Source organism: Dermacentor andersoni, chromosome 6, assembly GCF_023375885.2.
Source record: "Dermacentor andersoni chromosome 6, qqDerAnde1_hic_scaffold, whole genome shotgun sequence".
In the NCBI taxonomy this organism is placed as follows: Eukaryota; Metazoa; Arthropoda; class Arachnida; order Ixodida; family Ixodidae; genus Dermacentor; species Dermacentor andersoni.
Genome location: NC_092819.1, coordinates 59,995,410 through 60,014,053, shown reverse-complemented (window position 1 = coordinate 60,014,053; position 18,644 = coordinate 59,995,410). Strand labels below are relative to the sequence as shown.

The 18,644-nt window shown below is 52.8% G+C and overlaps 1 protein-coding gene across 1 annotated transcript in view; it reads left to right on the top strand.

Annotated features, from left to right (window-relative positions):
• Positions 1-18,644, top strand: part of LOC140218746 (uncharacterized) — a 73,348-nt gene that overhangs the window by 42,646 nt on the left and 12,058 nt on the right. Inside the window, exon 2 of the mRNA XM_072288519.1 lies at positions 15,269-15,552. Coding sequence (XP_072144620.1) covers positions 15,269-15,552 — 284 coding nt within the window. The remainder of the gene's footprint in view (positions 1-15,268; positions 15,553-18,644) is intronic.

Sequence of the window (18,644 nt, the reverse complement as noted above, 5' to 3'; positions counted from 1 at the left end):
TCCGTCTTGAAGGATATGGGTGCTAAACAACGACTCGAGGAATTGTTACGGCAGCGTACCCAACGCCTGCTCTCTGATCCGTCTGACCCATCCCTTCACATGTTCGTGCTACAGAATGACACCCTGTATCGCGACAACATGCACCCCGACGGTACTGAGCTCCCTACCGTCATTCCGTCTTATCTTCGACAGATTGTATTCCAACAACTGTATGACATGCCCACCTTGGCGTCTCTCGGGCCTATGACCGAATTTTGCGACGGTTGTTCTTGCCCCGTCTCAACCGCTCCGTCCGGCGTTATGTTGCCGCGTGCAAGTCGTGTGAACGCAGGAAAACACCAGCTGTACATCCTGCTGGTCTGCTGTAGCCTTTGGATATACCGACCGACCCTTTTTTACGCGTTGGCGTTGTTCTCGGACCATTCCCTATATCAAATGACGGAAATAGGTGGATTGCTGTCGCTACGGACTATACAACCCGCTTTGCCAATACTAGAGCCCTACAGACTAGTTGTGCAACAGGCGTGGCTGACTTGCTTCACGACGTTATCTTACACCACGGTGTGCCTCGTCAACTTCTCACCTACCGTGGAAGATACTTCCTTGCCAAAGTCATCGATGACTTACTTCGATTATGTGCTACTAAACAGAAGCTTACTATCCCTTACCATTGTTAAACTAACGGTCTTACCGAAAGCCTGAGCCGCACATTACCTGGCATACTTGCAATGTATGTTCCCTTCGATCATCACGACTGGGACACTGCTCTATCATTTGCCGCATTCACTTACAATTACTCGCGCAACGATACAGCTGGCTACTCCCTCTTGTATCTCCTCTTCGGCCTTGAGCCGACTTTGCCTTTCGAGACTTTCCTTCAGATCACTGAACTTGCCGACAGAGTACACTCGGGATGTCATAGCCAAAGCGACCCAAGCACGCGAGATTTCTTGTATTCATCTCTCTGCTTCACAGACACGCCAGAAGTGCCGCTCCGACCAGCGCCATCACGACGTCGAATACGAACCAGGTGCTCTTGTGTTAGTTTGGTCTCCAACTCGGCGTGTTGGTCTTTTGGAGAAACTCTTCTCGCAATACTACGGCCCTTACCGCATACTCCGCCAGGGGACCTCTGTCAAATATTGACGCGAAATAGGTTTGCACGTGTTGACACGGGACCCTTAAGGCGAGAACGATGAAGTTCGTGGTTGCGTGCGTGCTCTCCGAGGACCAGCCATCGCTACAGGCAGACGTTTTTTCTCAATCTCTCGGTGCTAAACTGTTTTAGTTGTCATAGCTGGGTGACATTTCTGGTGGAGGTGCGGGGTACGGTCGATGTTAAGATCTCCGGAGCATACCCCAGACCTAAGCCCGGCGAGTAGTTCAACCGAGCTTACCCCTGTGCACGTACGTGCCAGCCGACGCCTCCAGGGACTCCAGCCACAGCACGGTCTGTTACCTGAACGAACTAGAATGACGACCCAACCACCTCCTGCCACTCTTGCAGCATCGCACGTTGTCGTCAATCACATCTGGACGCCGAATCTGTTCCACGGAAGTGCTTCAGAGGACGCCGATGACTGGCTTGACCATTTTGACCGGGTTGCCAACCTCAACGACTGGAACCACGAGCGTAAGCTACGTTACGTGTACTTCGCTCTTGAAGATTCAGCGAAAACATGGTTTGAGAACCACGGGGCGACACTGACGTCATGGGAAACATTTCGTAGGCAGTTCCTCAATGCCTTCGCCAGGGCGGACAGGAAGGAGAGAGCGGAGTTAGCGTTGGAGGCAAGAATTCAAGGCCCGAATGAGCGAGTGACTGCGTACGTAGAAGACATGAATCGGCTTTTCAGACGTGCGGACCCTTTGATGACTGAAACAAAGAAGGTGCGCCATCTCATGCGCGGCGTCAAAGAAGAAATCTTTGCTGGCCTAATTCGAAATCCGCTGACGACACTTGCAGAGTTCCATGACGAAGCCAGTACTATGGAAAAGGCCCTTCAACAGCGGGCCAGGCAAAACAACCGCGACGCCGTGATTTCAAGGGAGCTCTCTGCCGTTACCCTCGGTAACGACGTTGGCGCCTTGCGAGAACTCATCAGGGCTGTCGTCGAGGAACTGCAGAAGATGCAAACGACCACTGCCCCTGTGGGACAACTTTCCATTGCGGAAATGGTGCGCGCCGAGGTCCGACAGGCCGTCCATGTTCCTGGACAGTACGAGGCACCACAGCAGGTACCGCACGCCGAAATGAGTTACGCTGAACCAGTACGCCGTCTGCCACCCTCAAGTGCGTGCAGCATGGTGCACCCCACTCAACAAATAAACGTAAGCTTCAGGCCGCCTCGCAGCCCACCGCACATCGCCGAAGCAAGGACTAGGAAGAGCGACGTCTGGTGCACCACAGACTACAAACCCCTTTGTTTTCATTGTGGCGAAGCCGGGCACATCTACAGAATGTGTCCTTATCGTCATCTGGGGCTTCGTGGATTCTCGCCGAATGCACCTCGTCCACGACCTGGTGAGCGGCCGCCGGAAATAGAGAGTTTCGTCACAAATCGTCGCAATGATGATCAGCGATGGCCGGAGCCCCGTTCGTCGTCTCCTGCTCGTTACAGGTCACCATCAACAAGCCAAGCTTTTACTCGCGGCGCTCTGAGACGCCGCTCGCCTAGCCCGGCGGGTCGGGAAAACTCAGTTCAGCGACCTCCGGAGGTGAGGCCGCTGACGACGACCGTACGCAATATTCTCCACTACGACGACAACGACGAAAACAGAACGACGCAGACGTACAGACGGAGTCGAACACCTTACGAGAGGTAGTAACGTCGAACATTCCCGTCACCATAGACGACGAAGAAATAACGGCGTTAATCGACACTGGAGTGGACACCTCAGTTATGAGCATGGACCTTGCCTGCAAACCGAAGAAAGTTTCAACCGAGTGGACAGGGTCGCAGATTCGAACTGCAGGAGGCCATCTGCTAACCCCGGTAGGGAGATGCACAGCGCTAGTGAGCATTCGTGGGTTTACGTACCTCGGAGATTTTGTTATCCTCCCAAGCTGCTCGAGGGACCTAATTCTGGGAATGGACTTTCTGTAGGCTAATGCAGCTGTGATCAACTTACAAAAGTCGCGGGTAACGTTTTCGACGGCGCAGGCCTTAGCAGGGAGCAGCACTGACGACACGTATGTCACCGCCTTGAGGATTGTTGACGAGAACATCACGGTGCCGCCAAGGAGCAGCGTATTGACCTTCGTCACCTGCGACGCATTCGACGGCTATGAGGGTATTGCCGAGGCAAATATCCCGCTGCTGCTTGAAAAACACATCTTCATCGCCCGGGGCCGTGTTCGAATACAGCATAAGTGCTCGCAAGTTTTGTTGACAAACTTCAGCCATGAGTATCAGCACGTCCCTCAAGGTACAGCTGTGGCATTCCTGAACGAAATTGCTGACTTCTCCGATATCGGCACGTTACAAGTGACTTCACCGGACGCAACAACTCACGCCAGCCTGAATACCCGTGTCCACATTAATGCTGACTTAGCAGATGTCCAGAAGGATCAGCTGCTGGGCCTACTGACAGAATTCTCCGGCTGTTTTTCCACGGAATCCAAAGTCCAGCGCACTTCCGTTACGCAACACCGGATAGTTACAGAGGAGTCGGCGCGGCCTGTTCGTCAGCATCCGTATCGCGTGTCACCTATGGAGCGGGAGGCGATTAAGCGTCAAGTTCAAGAAATGCTAAAGGATGACGTCATCCAGCCGTCGACATGTCCGTGGGCATCGCCTGTCGTACTAGTAAAAAAGAAAGACAACACACTCCGCTTCTGGTCGACTACAGACGGCTTAACCGAGTCACCAAACGCGACGTTTATCCCCTGCCACGGATCGATGACGCTTTGGACCGTCTGCGTCATGCTCAGTTCTTTACTTCGTTAGACCTAAAGTCAGGGTACTGGCAAATCGAAGTGGACGAGCGTGACCGTGAAAAAACCGCCTTCGTGACTCCCGATGGGCTGTACGAATTTAAAGTGCTGCCTTTCGGTCTCTGTTCCGCTCCTGCTACGTTCCAACGAATGATGGACATGTACTCGTTGGACTAAAGTGGCAGACGTGTCTAGTGTACCTAGACGACGTTGTTTTTTTTCCAGCACGTTCGATGAACATCTCACCCGGCTACGAAGTGTTCTTACCGCAATACGCAAGGCCAACCTCACCATCAAGCCTGAAAAATGTTACTTTGGCTTCCAGGAACTCAAGTTTCTAGGCCACGTGGTCAGCTCCCAAGGAGTACAACCAGACCCAGAAAAACTCGCTGCCGTTGCCGAGTTTCCTCGTCCTAAAGACAAAGAGTCTGTTCAGCGGTTCCTGGGCCTCTGCGCTTACTACCGTCGTTTCGTTGAAGGCTTCTCAAGGATTGCTGAACGGCTCACGAGACTGACGCGACAAGATGTGCCCTTTGCGTGGATGAAAGAACAAGAGCAGGCCTTCACCGAATTGCGTAAACGCCTTCAATCCGCTCCAGTGATGGCGCCTTTTGATGACACCGCGGCAACTGAAATACACACCGACGCCAGCAACGTAGGACTCGGGGCCATTCTGGTTCAATGGCAAGATGGCGCAGAACGTGTAATTGCGTATGCCAGTCGTAGTCTGACAAAAGCAGAAGCTAATTATTCAACGACCGAAAAAGAATGCTTAGCAGTCGTGTGGGCCATCAGCAAGTTCCGACCCTACTTATACGGCCGGCCATTTCGAGCGATCAGTGATCACCACTCGCTCTGCTGGCTTGCCAATCTACGAGACCCGTCAGGTCGCCTCGCTCGTTGGAGCCTCCACCTCCAGGAATACGACATAACTGTTGTCTACAGATCCGGCCATAAGCATAGCGACGCTGACTGCTTGTCACGTTCTCCTGTTCCTTTGACATCCTCCGACTTGGAGCTAGATTTGCCGTTTCTTGGTGTCGTCGACGTGGTGCGCATGGCTGACTATCAACGTGCAGACTCTGAGCTGCTTCCAGTCATCCGATATCTCGAGGGAGCTGACGTTGTTGTCCCACGCCCACTTTCACGAGGATTGACGTCGTACTGCCTGCGAAACGATGTCCTGTACAAGAAAAATTTCGAGAAGAGCCAGGAAACGTTCCTTCTCGTCGTTCCGGCGGCACTGCGCGAGGAAGTTCTACAGGCGTGTCACGACGATCCCTGTGCCGGCCACTTAGGCTTCGCGAGGGCATTAGCGCGCATACGCAAAAATACTATTGGCCACACCTATTTTCGTCGGTTCAGCGCTATGTGCGAATATACCGTGACTGTCAGAGGCGTAAAGTTCCACCCGTCAAGCCTGCCGGCCTCCTTCAGCCTTTGGATCCGCCTCCGGCGCCGTTCCAGCAAGTGGGAATGGACCTTCTTGGGCCGTTCCCCACGTCCTCCTTGCTAAATAAGTGGATAATCGTGGCAACTGACTATTTAACTCGTTTTGCGGAAACGAAAGCTGTGCCGCGGGGAACTGCTGCTGAAGTCGCCAGCTTCTTCGTCCACAACATCGTGCTTCGCCACCGTGCACCCGCTGTACTCATTACTGACCGCGGTGCGGCGTTTACAGCGGAGTTATTGCAACAAGTCGTCACACTGACGCACACCGACCACCGAAAGACCACAGCCTATCATCCCCAAACTAACGGCTTAACAGAGCGCCTAAACAGAACATTAGCCGACATGCTCTCCATGTACATTGATGTGGAACACAAAACATGGGATGAAATTTTGCCATACGTCACGTTTGCTGTACAATGTACAATCAATGTACAATATGAATTGTCTCCACTGGATGCCACCGTGCCTTCACCTCTCTAACGTCATCCACGTCAGCCGTTTCAAACTGTACCTTTCTCGCACCAATGGGGGATGTCATAGTCTAATGTGGGAAGAACAGGAGGCTGCAGGTGGCCTTGGAGACGACGAAGAAGAGTTTAGATTTCTTTCCCTGCACTACACATGTTGGCTCCGCCAGTAAAAGCCATCTGTAAATAGACGTACGCTTCTTCCCTTCCTTCTCGGAACAATATGAAATGTTGAAACACCCAGCCTCTGCAACACAAAAAACCCTCCTTTCCCTCTTCATTGTGTACGGTCTTCGGGCAGGATCTCGTCCTCCTGTAAGGAGGCCAACATAATTCCTACTGTGAAAGAGGGCAAGGATCCGTCGTTCGCTTCGAGTTCGCGGACTATAGCACTAACAAGCTGCCTATGCAAAGTCTTCTAAAAATGATATATTGCCACAGACTGCATTTTCTAGTATCGTGCAAACAATACTAGAAGAGATAGATATCCAGATATGTTACAAGTAATGTAATCTAAGTATCTGAGAGCGAAAAGTACAGCTTGGCTTAGATAAATTGTCTAAGTGGGCACACAATAACAGTTTTAAACTGAACCCCCAAAAAGTAAGTTCATTTTGCTCTCTAACAAGAGAGGTATACTGCCAGACCAAGTAATAGATCTCATTTGAGAGCGGCCATCTGTGAGCCGTGAACACACATTTTTAGGGGTCCTTTTAGACAGCAAGTTTTGTCCCACCTCGGAAGTATCTTAAGGCAAAGTGCCTCAAGACTATGAATTTGCTGAGCCGCTTGTCACGCACGTCCTGCGGAAGCGAAGGAAAGGCCTTATAAGCTTGTACAAAAGTCTAATGTTATGACTTCTTCACTACGGAGCTATAGTGTATAATTTTGCTACGCCTATATATGGTGTCAACTTTCTGTGGCAATTAAGCGAGAGCTACCGATGCAAAGCATGCGAAAGTGACAGCGCTTCTGAAAACAGACCCGCGTTTTGATCGACGTTCGTTTAGGCTGGAAAAGACAAAACATAAGCACCTTAGAAGAAACATGTAAATAAAACAGAACAGAACACAGTGTGCAGTGCGCGTACGCATCGGGGGCGTGGACACTTCTATCGCCTGTGTGTATGTCCGACCCTGCCAGCCTTGGGACCCCTCCTGCCTGCTACGTTTGGCTAGACACCTTGGCAAAGACTTCGTCCTCTGTGGCGATTTCAATGCCCACCACACAGCCTGGGGTGGCCGGCACTGCTGCCCTCGTGGCAAGGCACTACGGGATGCTGCTGACCAACTCGGCCTGCAGATTCTAAACACTGGCGCCCCCACTTTCATCCGGCGCGGAGCTCGTCCAACACAGACGGCAATCGACCTGAGCCTGACCACAGAGGACTGCCGGTACAGCTGGGAGACGCTTCCTGACACCTGGGGTTCCGACCATCTGCCCCTGCTCCTGACTCCTTTTCGAGGCAAGTCCCCCAGGAGCAGAGAGTGCCTCACAGTCAACTGGAAGGCATTTCGTGAGCTCTGCCGGCAGGCGGACAACGACGGGGATCTGTTGCAGATGATCGTGGAGTGCGCCCATGCCGCTACCATACGCTCTACTGTCCCAGAGGGCAAACCAGTTCCGGATATACGCCATTTAGAACTGCGAGCTGCTCGGCGCCGTGTGGAACGCAGGGCCCGGCGCACCATGCTTCCGGAACAATGGACGGCCTACCGCCGCGTGGATGCTGTCTGCCGCCGCCACGCCCGCCGACGCAGACGGCAAAGCTGGGAGAGCCTCTGCTCCACCATCAGTCGCAATCCAGATGGTACTCGAGCTTGGCGCCTGCTAAGGTCACTGATGGATGCTCCAAGCGCGCAACGCCAGTCCTTAACCGTGGCCGTCCTCATGGGCATCAGCGAGCGGGCCCTGGTCGAGCGCCTAGCCGACCGGTTTGCTGAGAGGTCTCCAGTCCCGCAGATCCTGCCCTCGACGGTCGCCACAAGACGCTGCCTCCCTCCCTGCCACCATCCAGAGTGGGTGGCAGCACAGATCTCCGCCCTATGCAGCGAGCCTCTCCGCATGCACGAGCTCGAGTCGGCGCTAGCTCTCACACGACGACGGAGTGCCCCAGGAGCCGACGGAATAACCTGTCAGATGCTGCGTAACCTTGCAGAGCCACAACGGGTACGACTCCTGGAGCAGTTCAACTCCTACTGGAGCACCGGGGTCCTGCCTGAGAGCTGGCTGACGGCTGTGGTGGTGCCTATGCTGAAGCGACGGAAGCCTGCGACTTCGCTCTCCTCCTATAGGCCAGTCTCCCTTACCTCTGCAGCATGCAAGCTGATGGAGAAGATGGCCCTATCACGGCTCGAATGGATAGCTGCCCAGCAGAAGTACTTTGCAGAACAGCAATCTGGCTTCAGGCAAAAGCGCTCAACGGCGGACTCCATCGCAGATGTGGTGGCCACCCTGGAGGATGCCAGGGGCAGTGGGGACGTCGCCATGCTGCTGCTCCTGGACGTCCAGAGTGCCTTTGACCGGCTGCCGCACGAGGTGATCGAGGCTGCACTGGACTGCTTAGGCGTCACCGGATGTCTCCGGGGCTTCATCTCTGCCTTCCTGGTGGGCCGGAGTTTTCGTGTACGGGTAGGCAAGGTGCTCAGCGATCCCAGAGACATCACCTCCGGTGTCCCGCAGGGATCAGTGCTGAGCCCTTTCCTCTTCAACCTGGCACTGGCAGGACTCGCAGCAGCACTACCGGCTGACAGCCGCTACCCAGTCTGCTGCGCTATCTACGCAGATGACGTGGCACTGTGGATACGAGGACCCAGGAGAAGCATCGCTGCCATCCGGGGCTCTCTGCAGAGGGCATTAGAAGCGGTCATCTCCTTCCTCGGTGGCATTGGCCTCTCTGTGTCCCCGGCAAAGACAGAGGCACTACTTGTACACCCGCTAGCCTCCGCACGCCTCTACGTGAAACAGCTGCGCATTGCAAACACCACCGTCCCATGGAAGCGGCAGGTCACGTATTTAGGCCTAACCATTGATCATCGGCTCTCCTGGATTCCTGCTGTCAAGGCTGTCACCTCCAAAGTCCGAAGAGTCCAGGGGGCAGTGAGCAAGATGCAACAGCGTGGTCGGGGCTGCACCGTCAAGTGGGCGCTGCGGATGAACCAAGCGGCGGCCACATCCATCCTGCTATATGCCCTGCCGCTGGTTCTACTATCTCCAGCCAGGAAGCAACAACTCGAGAGACTGCACATGAGTGCAGTTAGGAGCATCCTCGGGCTCCCCAAGCACTCTCGAATTGCTGCCACACTGGCTGAGGCTGGCGAATGGCCACTGTCGCTGCACATGCTCCAACGTGCCCTTGGGCACATCGACCGTCTGCACCGTGCTCCAGATGGTGGGGCTCTGCTCTGTCGACTGCGGAGCCAGCCACTATCTCGCATGGGGGGCCTCTGTCAGCTCTACGAGGAGCTGATTGTACAGCGACCAGTGCCCATGGTCACACCTCCGCCACACGAGAAGCCTCCAGAGGTGCACCTATCCCTGAATGGAGCATCAAAGCGCCGGACACCAGCAGCAGCACTACAACAGGCAGCTATTGGCAAACTCCTGGAAGAGCTGGACGGCAGACTGCTCGTGTACACGGATGGCTCCGTGCTCTCCAATGGCTCCGCAGCAGCGGCTTGTGCCATCCCATCTGAGGGCAGGAGCAGACAGTGCCGACTTCCTTTTCGCGCGAGCTCCACAGCAGCTGAGCTGGCGGGACTCCACCTGGCTGCAGACCTCCTGGCGGAGGACCCCCCGACAAAACCAGTGGCGGTGCTAAGTGACTCACGACCGGCTCTCCAGGCACTCTCCGATCACCATCGACACGGAGTCACTGAGGCCCTCCTGAGAGCAAAAATCTCGGCCCTCTCTGCAGTGGGGGTAGCCATCTCCTTCCACTGGCTGCCTTCCCACGTAGGAATCGCTGGAAACGAGGAGGCGGATGTCCTTGCTAAGGCCGCCCACCACCCGACCGTTCCACTCACCAGAGCAGTCGCAGCATCGGACTTCTCCAGGCAGAGACTCAAACAGCTGCTCACATCCAGCCATCCGGATAGCAGGGTAGCTACCAACCGCGCCCCAAAACTCCTCCCTGAGAACGGCCTCTCGCGACGGGACCGTTCCACACTCCTTCGTCTGCGCACGGGCTCCGTGTGGACGGCAGCTAGGCTCCATGCCAAGGGACGCATCGCCTCGCCGGCCTGCAGAAGGTGCGGTGACGCCGAGACCCTCGAGCACCTACTCTGCACCTGTCCAGCACTAGCCCAGGAGCGCGCTCCAGTCACTGCCACCTACCGACGGTATGGGCTTCCGGCTACCTCAGAGACACACCTGCTCTTCCCGGCCCGCTACCACCTCCCAGCACTGGCAAGCCTGCTTGAATATGTGTACACAAACGGGCTCCTAGATCGCCAATAGACTCCGGCCTCGCACGGCCTCTGCCCGAACGCCGGCCATCGCCCTTGGATGATGCTGACGTCTGCTGCCTAAAACCAATCTCTCCCTTTCCCCCTCTATCCTCTCATCTTTCTTTCCCCGCCCCCTTTCCCCATTACGCTGCGCCGTGCTCCCATATGGGCTGCAGAACTGAGCGTATTTTCCCTCTCCAAAATCACGAAGAAGAAGAAGAAGACTTATTTTGCAGTTTTTCCGTTCCGCGTCTAGTGAAACGCGAAACTGTCGCACGTGGAAGCTGCGTCGATTGAGCAGCTGTTCCGAGCAACCAAAAGCACTGTCCAAACGCTGCCAGACTACATGGGGCGGTAGCACATCTGCAGCAGGCACGCGCCGTAGCTTTCCCTTCTTTGCTACAGAAAGTTGTCCGTGAGTATTTTGATTTAAAAATGTTAGATCCTACCCACCACTTAGGTATCCGCCTTGCTACAGGCACCCTCAAGAATAGTCATGTGCAAAGCCTGTACGTTGAATCTAACGAATGGTCTTTATGCTTCGAAAGGACATATCTTTGATTTTCCTACGTCTTGCAGGTAAAATCAGCTGTAGACCATCCATGTCATTCAATTATTTACAATTTGACCATGGCCAGGTTGTTCCGTACTGGCAAAATCACGAGGTCCCTTTGTCCCTCCGATTGGAAGCACTGTGGATGAAACAGGCGTCCCTCTTTTAGAGTTAGAACGCCCTGAATAGCTCCTACTAGGCTTCCATAACCTTGGGGGTGGCAGACTATAATAGTGTGACACCTCTTTTTTAGAAATATCAAAACCAACACCTGAGGCACATATACAATTGCATGTTCTTGAACCTAAGTAGAAGTATTCCTGTCCTGAATCTGATACAAATGCTTCGATGTCTCCTCATCGTGTTGCTTACGCAGCTCTAGGAAGCTCATTGCGATTAATAAACGATACATTGAATCCATATGCAAGTATTTTTATGGCGGCAGTATACGTGATTCTCTCTGCAGTTAAATGCATTGAAGAAAAAATGTTGCTAACGACATTGTATTTACGTACTCATTGAGTGTATTCCGAGCCCTAATAAGTTTACGAAAACGTAAGAACAATATTGTTACATAGGAAGACGCAGACAAAAAGCTATATACAAGTATATTTACAAGGGAATACGCCGCATTTGGCCAATAGGCAACAGCCCGCGCTAGCCTCTAATCGTCGTCATCGTCTTCTCACTGCTCGCGTCTTCGTCATTGTAAACACTGTTCCGTAGCACTACCCCCGGCGGCAAAAGCGCCGTCCCGGAGCGACTAAAGGTCGGACTCGGAAGCAGTGTAGTAGGCCTTGAGCCTACTGACGTACACGACACCACTAGAGGCCAGAGGAAAGGACGAGGTTGAGCTCATAAGAGCAATTTCGTACGTCACAGGCGTCACCTGGCGCAGCACGCGGTAGGGCCCTGTGTATCGCGAAAGGAGCTTTTCTGAAAGTCCGACGTGACGAGAGGGCGACCACATGCGCACGAGCGCATTAGGCGAAAACTGTACGTCACAGTGGCGGGCGTTGTACTGACGCTGCTGAGTGGTTTGCGAGGCCGTCAGTCGAGCACGGGCAAGCTGGCGCTGATGGTCGGCGAGGGCGATGGCGTCGCGCGCATACTCGCTTGTTGAGATCGCAGCAGGAGGAAGTGCCGTGTCAAGGGGCAAGGTCGGTTCACGACCGTACAGTAGGTAAAATGGAGAAAATCCGGCGGTGTCATGCCGGGAAGAATTGTACGCAAATGTGACGTAAGGAAGGGCAATGTCCCAGTCGTGGTGGTCCTTGGAAACGTACTTGGAGAGCATATCGGTAAGAGTACGGTTTAACCGCTCTGTTAGGCCATTCGTTTGAGGATGGTATGAGGTAGTGAGCTTGTGGTGAGTGGAGCAGGAACGCACAATGCCGGCGATAACTTTCGAGAGGAAGTTACGACCGTCAGTAAGCAGCTGTCGCGGGGCGCCATAAAGTAAGATAATGTCACGCAAGAGAAAGTCCGCGACGTCAGTGGCGCAACTGGTAGGGAGAGGAAGCCATACGGGTTCCGCGAAAGAAAAGCCTCGCAGTTGAAGAAAAATTCGTCCTCGTCTGGGACTCGAACCCGGGACCACTCCCAAGGTGATGCCATTTGTAGCATTTCCTTCGTAGCATTTGTTACGAACGGGTGGATGTCTGATTTTCCCTTCATTAATTGCTTCTCTCCACCTTGCGGGTTTCCGCAGAACAATTACGTCAAACTGTTGCCTTTGCTTCGAGTTGTTGACAAATTCTACTTCACCCTGCCATTTGATAGCCCCCTGGTTAGCTCAGATGGTAGAGCGGCTGCCACGGAAAGGCGGTGGCCCCGGGTTCGAGTCCCGGACCAGGACGAATTTTTCTTGAACTGCGAGGCTTTTTCTTTCGAGGAACCAGTATGGGTTTTCTTTAGTGCATTTGCTACGAATTGGTGGATGTCTGATTTTCCCTTCATTAAGTGACCAGCTAAGTCTGCACTTGCCGTGTTTGTCAACGCCGCGAGATCCCATCTGTTAAGCATGCTAGGCAACTGAGCCCCATTCCACCAGCGTCGGAAACATTCCAGCTGCTGGGCGTGCACTTGCTCGGGCCATTCCATACATCAGCATCAGTAAATAGGTGGATTATTGTCGCAACAGACTAGATCACACATTACGCAGAAACAGCTGCGCTTCCACAAAGGACTGCTGAAGAGGCTGCCAAATTCTTTGTACATCAAATTCTTCTGCGCCATCACTCTCGAGATGTTCTGATCACTGTTAGAGGGACATATTTCACGACTGTCCCTATGCAGACAATTTTCCAGAAAAGCCATACATTTCACCGGAAAATGATGGCCTACCACCCACGAACTAACGGGCTCACGGAACGGCTTAATAAGACGTTTGCCGACATGTTATCAGTGTACGTGGTCGTCTAGCACAAAACGTGACATGATTTGGTGCCGTGTATGACGTTTACATACGCCGATCGTTGACGGTGGCTATCCGCTACACCGCCGCACTACTTTCCTGACCGGGCGCAAGTTCGCCCTAATAAAGCTTGTTTCGTGGACCCTGGACTGCTGTTGCTGTACAAGCACTATCACTTTACACATGACAATATATTGGCAGGCGCGGGCAATGAGTCTCGTGCAGCACGTTCCAAACGGAGCAAAGTGTGGCGCGTCTGTCTGGCTAATCGAGACATTACGAGAGACAGCGTGTGGGTGCGTGTGGGTGCGATTCACAGCAGCAGCCGCAGACAGACCTCAACTCTTGCAGCGATTTTTTTTTACACAGACGACACGTGCTACTCTGGCGCCATATCGTAGCTGTCATCTACGCACAGCCCGTCTTGCGCGAAAGTACGCTTTCTTTCTTCTCACGCTTTCGTTCCACCAATGATCAAAGTGGCCTCTCGTCGCGGGGAAGTCGCACCACCATTATTAGCGGTGACAGTACCCATGTGAGCGTCACATCGAGCCTGCCCCCTTTACCTTCCCAGAAGCGCAGGTGAGTTGGCTCGCGCGGCTGCGAATAGCCACCGGCATCTAGCGCATAGGCCGTCTCCCCTCTGCTCCTTGCTCCTTCTCGGCTTTCCGCTTCATGGTTCCGCTGCTGCCTCTTGCTGCGCTTTCCTCCTCCTCTCTATGATATGGCCTTTCTTTCACCTACCTCTGCGCTACGCGTTCGCGTTCATTGTTTGCGGCACTCAGTCGCTTAGTTACGCAGATGCCGCCGACATTTGCCGCAGGAACAGGCTATGATGAGCTGCGCTATAAAATAATTATTCTTTCCTTGAAATAGGTGGAGGAAGGATGCTTGCACACTAACAAAAGACGAAACTGTAACAGCAAAACTGTTAGTCTCTAGTTGGTCGGAGCTCTTTGTGTCCGTTCCTTCTCCCCACGTGTGTTTTCCGGTAAAGATTACTGTTGCAAAAGCTGCTCGGGAGGGACAGGGGCAACAGCAGCATACGAATCAGTGAGTGGCGTCAGCAAACTTCATATATAGAAGGGAGATCTGCGTAGCAACTAACGCAGTACATTGCAAGACCACTATGCGTAGAGCACGCAATGTTAAGGCTCCCGAAAAGCAGCGGGAATACGACGAGCGTCGAAGAGGGCAAAATCGTAACGCTTCACACCGGTGTCGTGCTGAGATTAGACGGAACAATAAAACATTTCATATCTCCATGGACGGCATTTCAGTGGTTTTCTAACAATGTTGCTGGCCATCTACTTTCGTAGGGTCAGAATGGCGAGTCAATTTTTTTGATGATTCAACTGTCTGTCTAAGCCATTGGTACAGTCAGTAAAAGCCAGTGGCTTAGCCAGAAAAAAAACCGGAGTTAGTGATGAACAGGGGTGAGTATGCGCCATATAAGCAGAAAAAGCGGGGTGTGGGGCAGGTTAAAACACGTTGGCGGGCTAGTTGGTTAGGATCAATGATCTGCGTCCTCGTTCATTCGGTTCGGTGTCACATTCGCCCTTACAAACTCTATCATGAGTGGGAAAGCACGTGCCAACAGTACCACCCACAGGATACACCTCTGGTCTAGGCAGATGCTTTGTCACTATGCCATTGCTGTGGTTTAAATGATGGCTGGCGGTACGGTGTCAATTTTCCAAAAGGTGGGTATCCTTCCCAACCGTTGAGGGCCTCGTGAAAGTGACCGAACGCGAAGCTAGTGACCCCATGTGTACCTATCTTCCGGTAAGTGCCTGGACACGTCTCCTCAACCTAATACTGTACGTGGCTTGACATGGGAATTTACAGCACCTAAAGTGATAGACAGAGCCAATTAAAGCCCCTACTTCCAGATCTGACCTTTTCTGAGAGACGAGCACCAAGGTAGAGTAGCACCATAGTAGCGGGAACGTCACCACAAGGAACTCGGTCACGCAAATGCCCTTTTTCGTGCAGGCTGCCCTTCTTTGGGCCACTGCGGCCTCAGCCCTTTCTGACAGTGCCGGTGTCATCATCGAGGATGGCATCTACGAGCTGCCAAAAGAACTTCAAGTTGGCGAAAGTCTTCACTGCCCAGTTTTCCTGCTACTACCGCCAGCCATCAACCCCTCTCTCACCAGGCCACAAGGAACAATCAGCGTGGGAGCAAACCCGTATCTACAAATGCCGCCCTCGCCAACCCCAGTTTGGGGCACCTCACCGCAAGGAACTCGGTCACGCAACTGCCCTTTTTCGTGCAGGTTAGTTACCTGCCACATGCATCTTGCTGCTGTTCTAGCGATCGCTTCTTGTTTGCGGTGTCGTGCTCCCCGACATGCTTGACCATTGGCGTATTGCACTTGGCGAACTATTGTGTTCGCTTGCTATTAATGCTCATGCTGTGGGCTTATTACTTATGTTATCTGGAGACATTGAGGTAAACCCCGGTCCTGATCATGGTGACGCTAACCCTGCTCCCACCCTCGAAACAATCTATAACACTATTTCTCGCCTGGAAATGACCCAGAATTCCGTCCTGGGGAAACTCGCGTAAGTCCGCGCTACGCAGTGAAATACAGAAAGCTTAGTTGGACGCCTTGCCGCCCGCGTCGACAAGTTAGAGCGAACCGTTGAAGCAAACAGAGCATGCCATCCTATCTATGGCACTGAGGCTGGTTCTGTTATCTCCAAGCTTTCGTCGGAAGTGCAAGCGTTAACTGAAATATGCGATGACTCGGAAAATAGACTTCGGCGTTGCAACTTGGTCTTTTTCGGTCTCCGTGACGTGGTTGGCGAGTCTTGGGAGCAGTCCGAGGACCAGATTATTTCATTCTGCCGTGACAAACTGGACGTGTCAGTCGATACTCATAACATTGAATGGGCCCATAGAGTACGTCGATTCCAAGAAAAGAAGATCCGCCCTATCATCGTGAAGTTTGCGCGGTTTAAAGAGAACTCCCAAATTATCTCTTGTGGCGGGAAGTTAAAAGGCACATCGTTTGCTATACGCGAAGATTATTCCGCACGTGTGCGCCTGGCTAGGAAAAAAACTTTATCTTTACACGCATGAGAATTTTCTTTCTAAGATTAGGTTCGATAAACTTATCATAGGCAACAAGCGTTTTGTTTACAATGCTCAGACCGACTCTGTCATCGAATTCGAATCCTAGTCACCAACACGTGCCCCGCAGGGGCGCCTGTGTCAGCAGGCGTTTCGTGTGTTGCGACACCACGTACCCGAGCACACGAGGGTTGGACCCTGCCGCGTGTAGCCGTGCGCGGCTTAGCCGTGTCCGGGGAAAGGGGGATCCTGGGGGTTGAGCCGTTGCTGGGTGCCGAGTTGTTAAGGCCCCCCGGCGGAGGCAACACACCTCTTCGGCCTCTCCTTCACGTAGACGGCACCCCCGGACTGACCCATCCGGGGGAAATTGGCAGTCGCCTTTTCTTGTCCCCCTCTTCAATCTATTTTCTTTCCTATCTTCTTTGCTTTACAGTCGTATCATCTGTTCTCTTCCGTCACTTCCTAATTTCCTAGGGCGGTTAGTGTTAACCTTGTGTATGTGCCCTCCCTTGGGTATAATATATTATGTTATAGTGGCAATGTACGGTTGGCACCTGCAGCCTTACGCGTTAAGTTTTGCAGCGTCCCCATGTTGGGCTCCTTGGTGGGTGGCCGCCATTGCTGCCGAAAACGAACCGAAATACCATGGGAACACCCACATTTCCCCGCCTACTTGATCGTCACCCTCAGAAGAGGGAACGCACCGAAGACTTCAGCACATGTTTGACCCGCACAAAAGAGACCTACCCGAAAAACCATGTTGTACACAGCGAGAACGCTGCAAAACAGGCCAGACTCATCTCACCATTCATAGTTTCCAAATCTTTGACCGAAGCCTTAGGGTCAGGTTACAAGATGACAAAAATGGCAAGCGGAGACCTTCTTCTTGAGATCCCTCAAAAAAATCAGTACGAGAAGCTAGGCAGTCTGGTCACATTTCGTAACATACCAGTCTCTATTACACCACACCGATCAATGAATAGCTCACGCGGAGTCGTGTCAGAGCTAGACCTTTAGGATTTGACAGAAGCTGAACTCCTGCAAGGGTGGAAAGATCAAAATGTGACTGATGTAAAGCGAATTATCCTTAGAAGCGACAACAAAGAAATTCCGACCAAACACCTCGTCTTAACATTTGCATCTAGCGTTCTTCTGGAAAACACTGAAACAGGATACATCAGGCTAACAGTCCGACCATATATTCCAAACCCTAGACGTTGTTTCCAATGCCAAAGGTTCGGCCATTGCTTTCATTTCATTTAAGGAAGCCCGTAAGAGGTGCTCACCTTTCCACAGCACACCTTATGCTGATGCGGCGCGTTGGGGGGCAGCGTCGCAGAGGCCATTGCCAAGTGCCCAGCCCGCGTGCAGCGAGCAGGTACCTTTGGCACCTGCCTCCAGGATGGAAGTAGGTAAACCTACTCCATCCAACCAGCAAACAGGCCACGCTACCCTTGGGTTGCCGGCCCCAAAACAGTTGTCTGCGGTAAACTGCGCTACACGCAGCCATCCCGCAGGACCGATAGCGGCCACGAAAGTAGGCGCAGCCGAGGCTACCTCAACCTCCCCGGCCCCTTCCAGTGCTGGCAACAGCCGGCGCAGCCAAATCCCACAGGGAGCCCCATCGACCTCCGGGCTGGTGGGCGCAGGGGTCTTGCCTTCCGAAGTGAGACTCTCTCGAAAAACTTCTCGCTCGCAAGAGCGCGTGTCCGGCGCCTCACAAGAGGCAATGGACACAACACCTATCCCCACGGCGCAACAAGCGCCTAAGTAGCGGCGAGGCTCCCTCGAACGCTTCAGAAAAGGCAAAACCCCGGTTACAGGGCCTCGAAAGAGCTCTGTAACCTAATGCATCACTTCCGCTTCTGTATACACAGCACCGATTTACTTCAAATATAGATTCGCAAGTAATTCAATGGAACGTCAGAGGTCTTCTTAGGAACCTTGATGATGTGCAAGAGCTTATCCAAAAACACAATCCAAAATTGCTGTGTCTACAGTAAACACACCTAAAATCAAAACACACAAATTTTGTCCGACAGCATGTGACTTTTCGCAAAGATCGCGATGAAGCAATCGCATCATCGGGCGGTGTTGCAATTGTAATTCAATAAAGCATAGCGTGTCAACGTTTACAGCTACAAACGGCCCTTGAAGGAGTGGCGGTTCGTGTTGTTCTGCTAAACAAACTTATCACTATTTGCTCGCTTTATATACCCCCACACTACAAACTAAGCAAACATGTATTTCCCTCCTTTATAGATGAATTGCCAGAACCTTATGTTGTTCTTG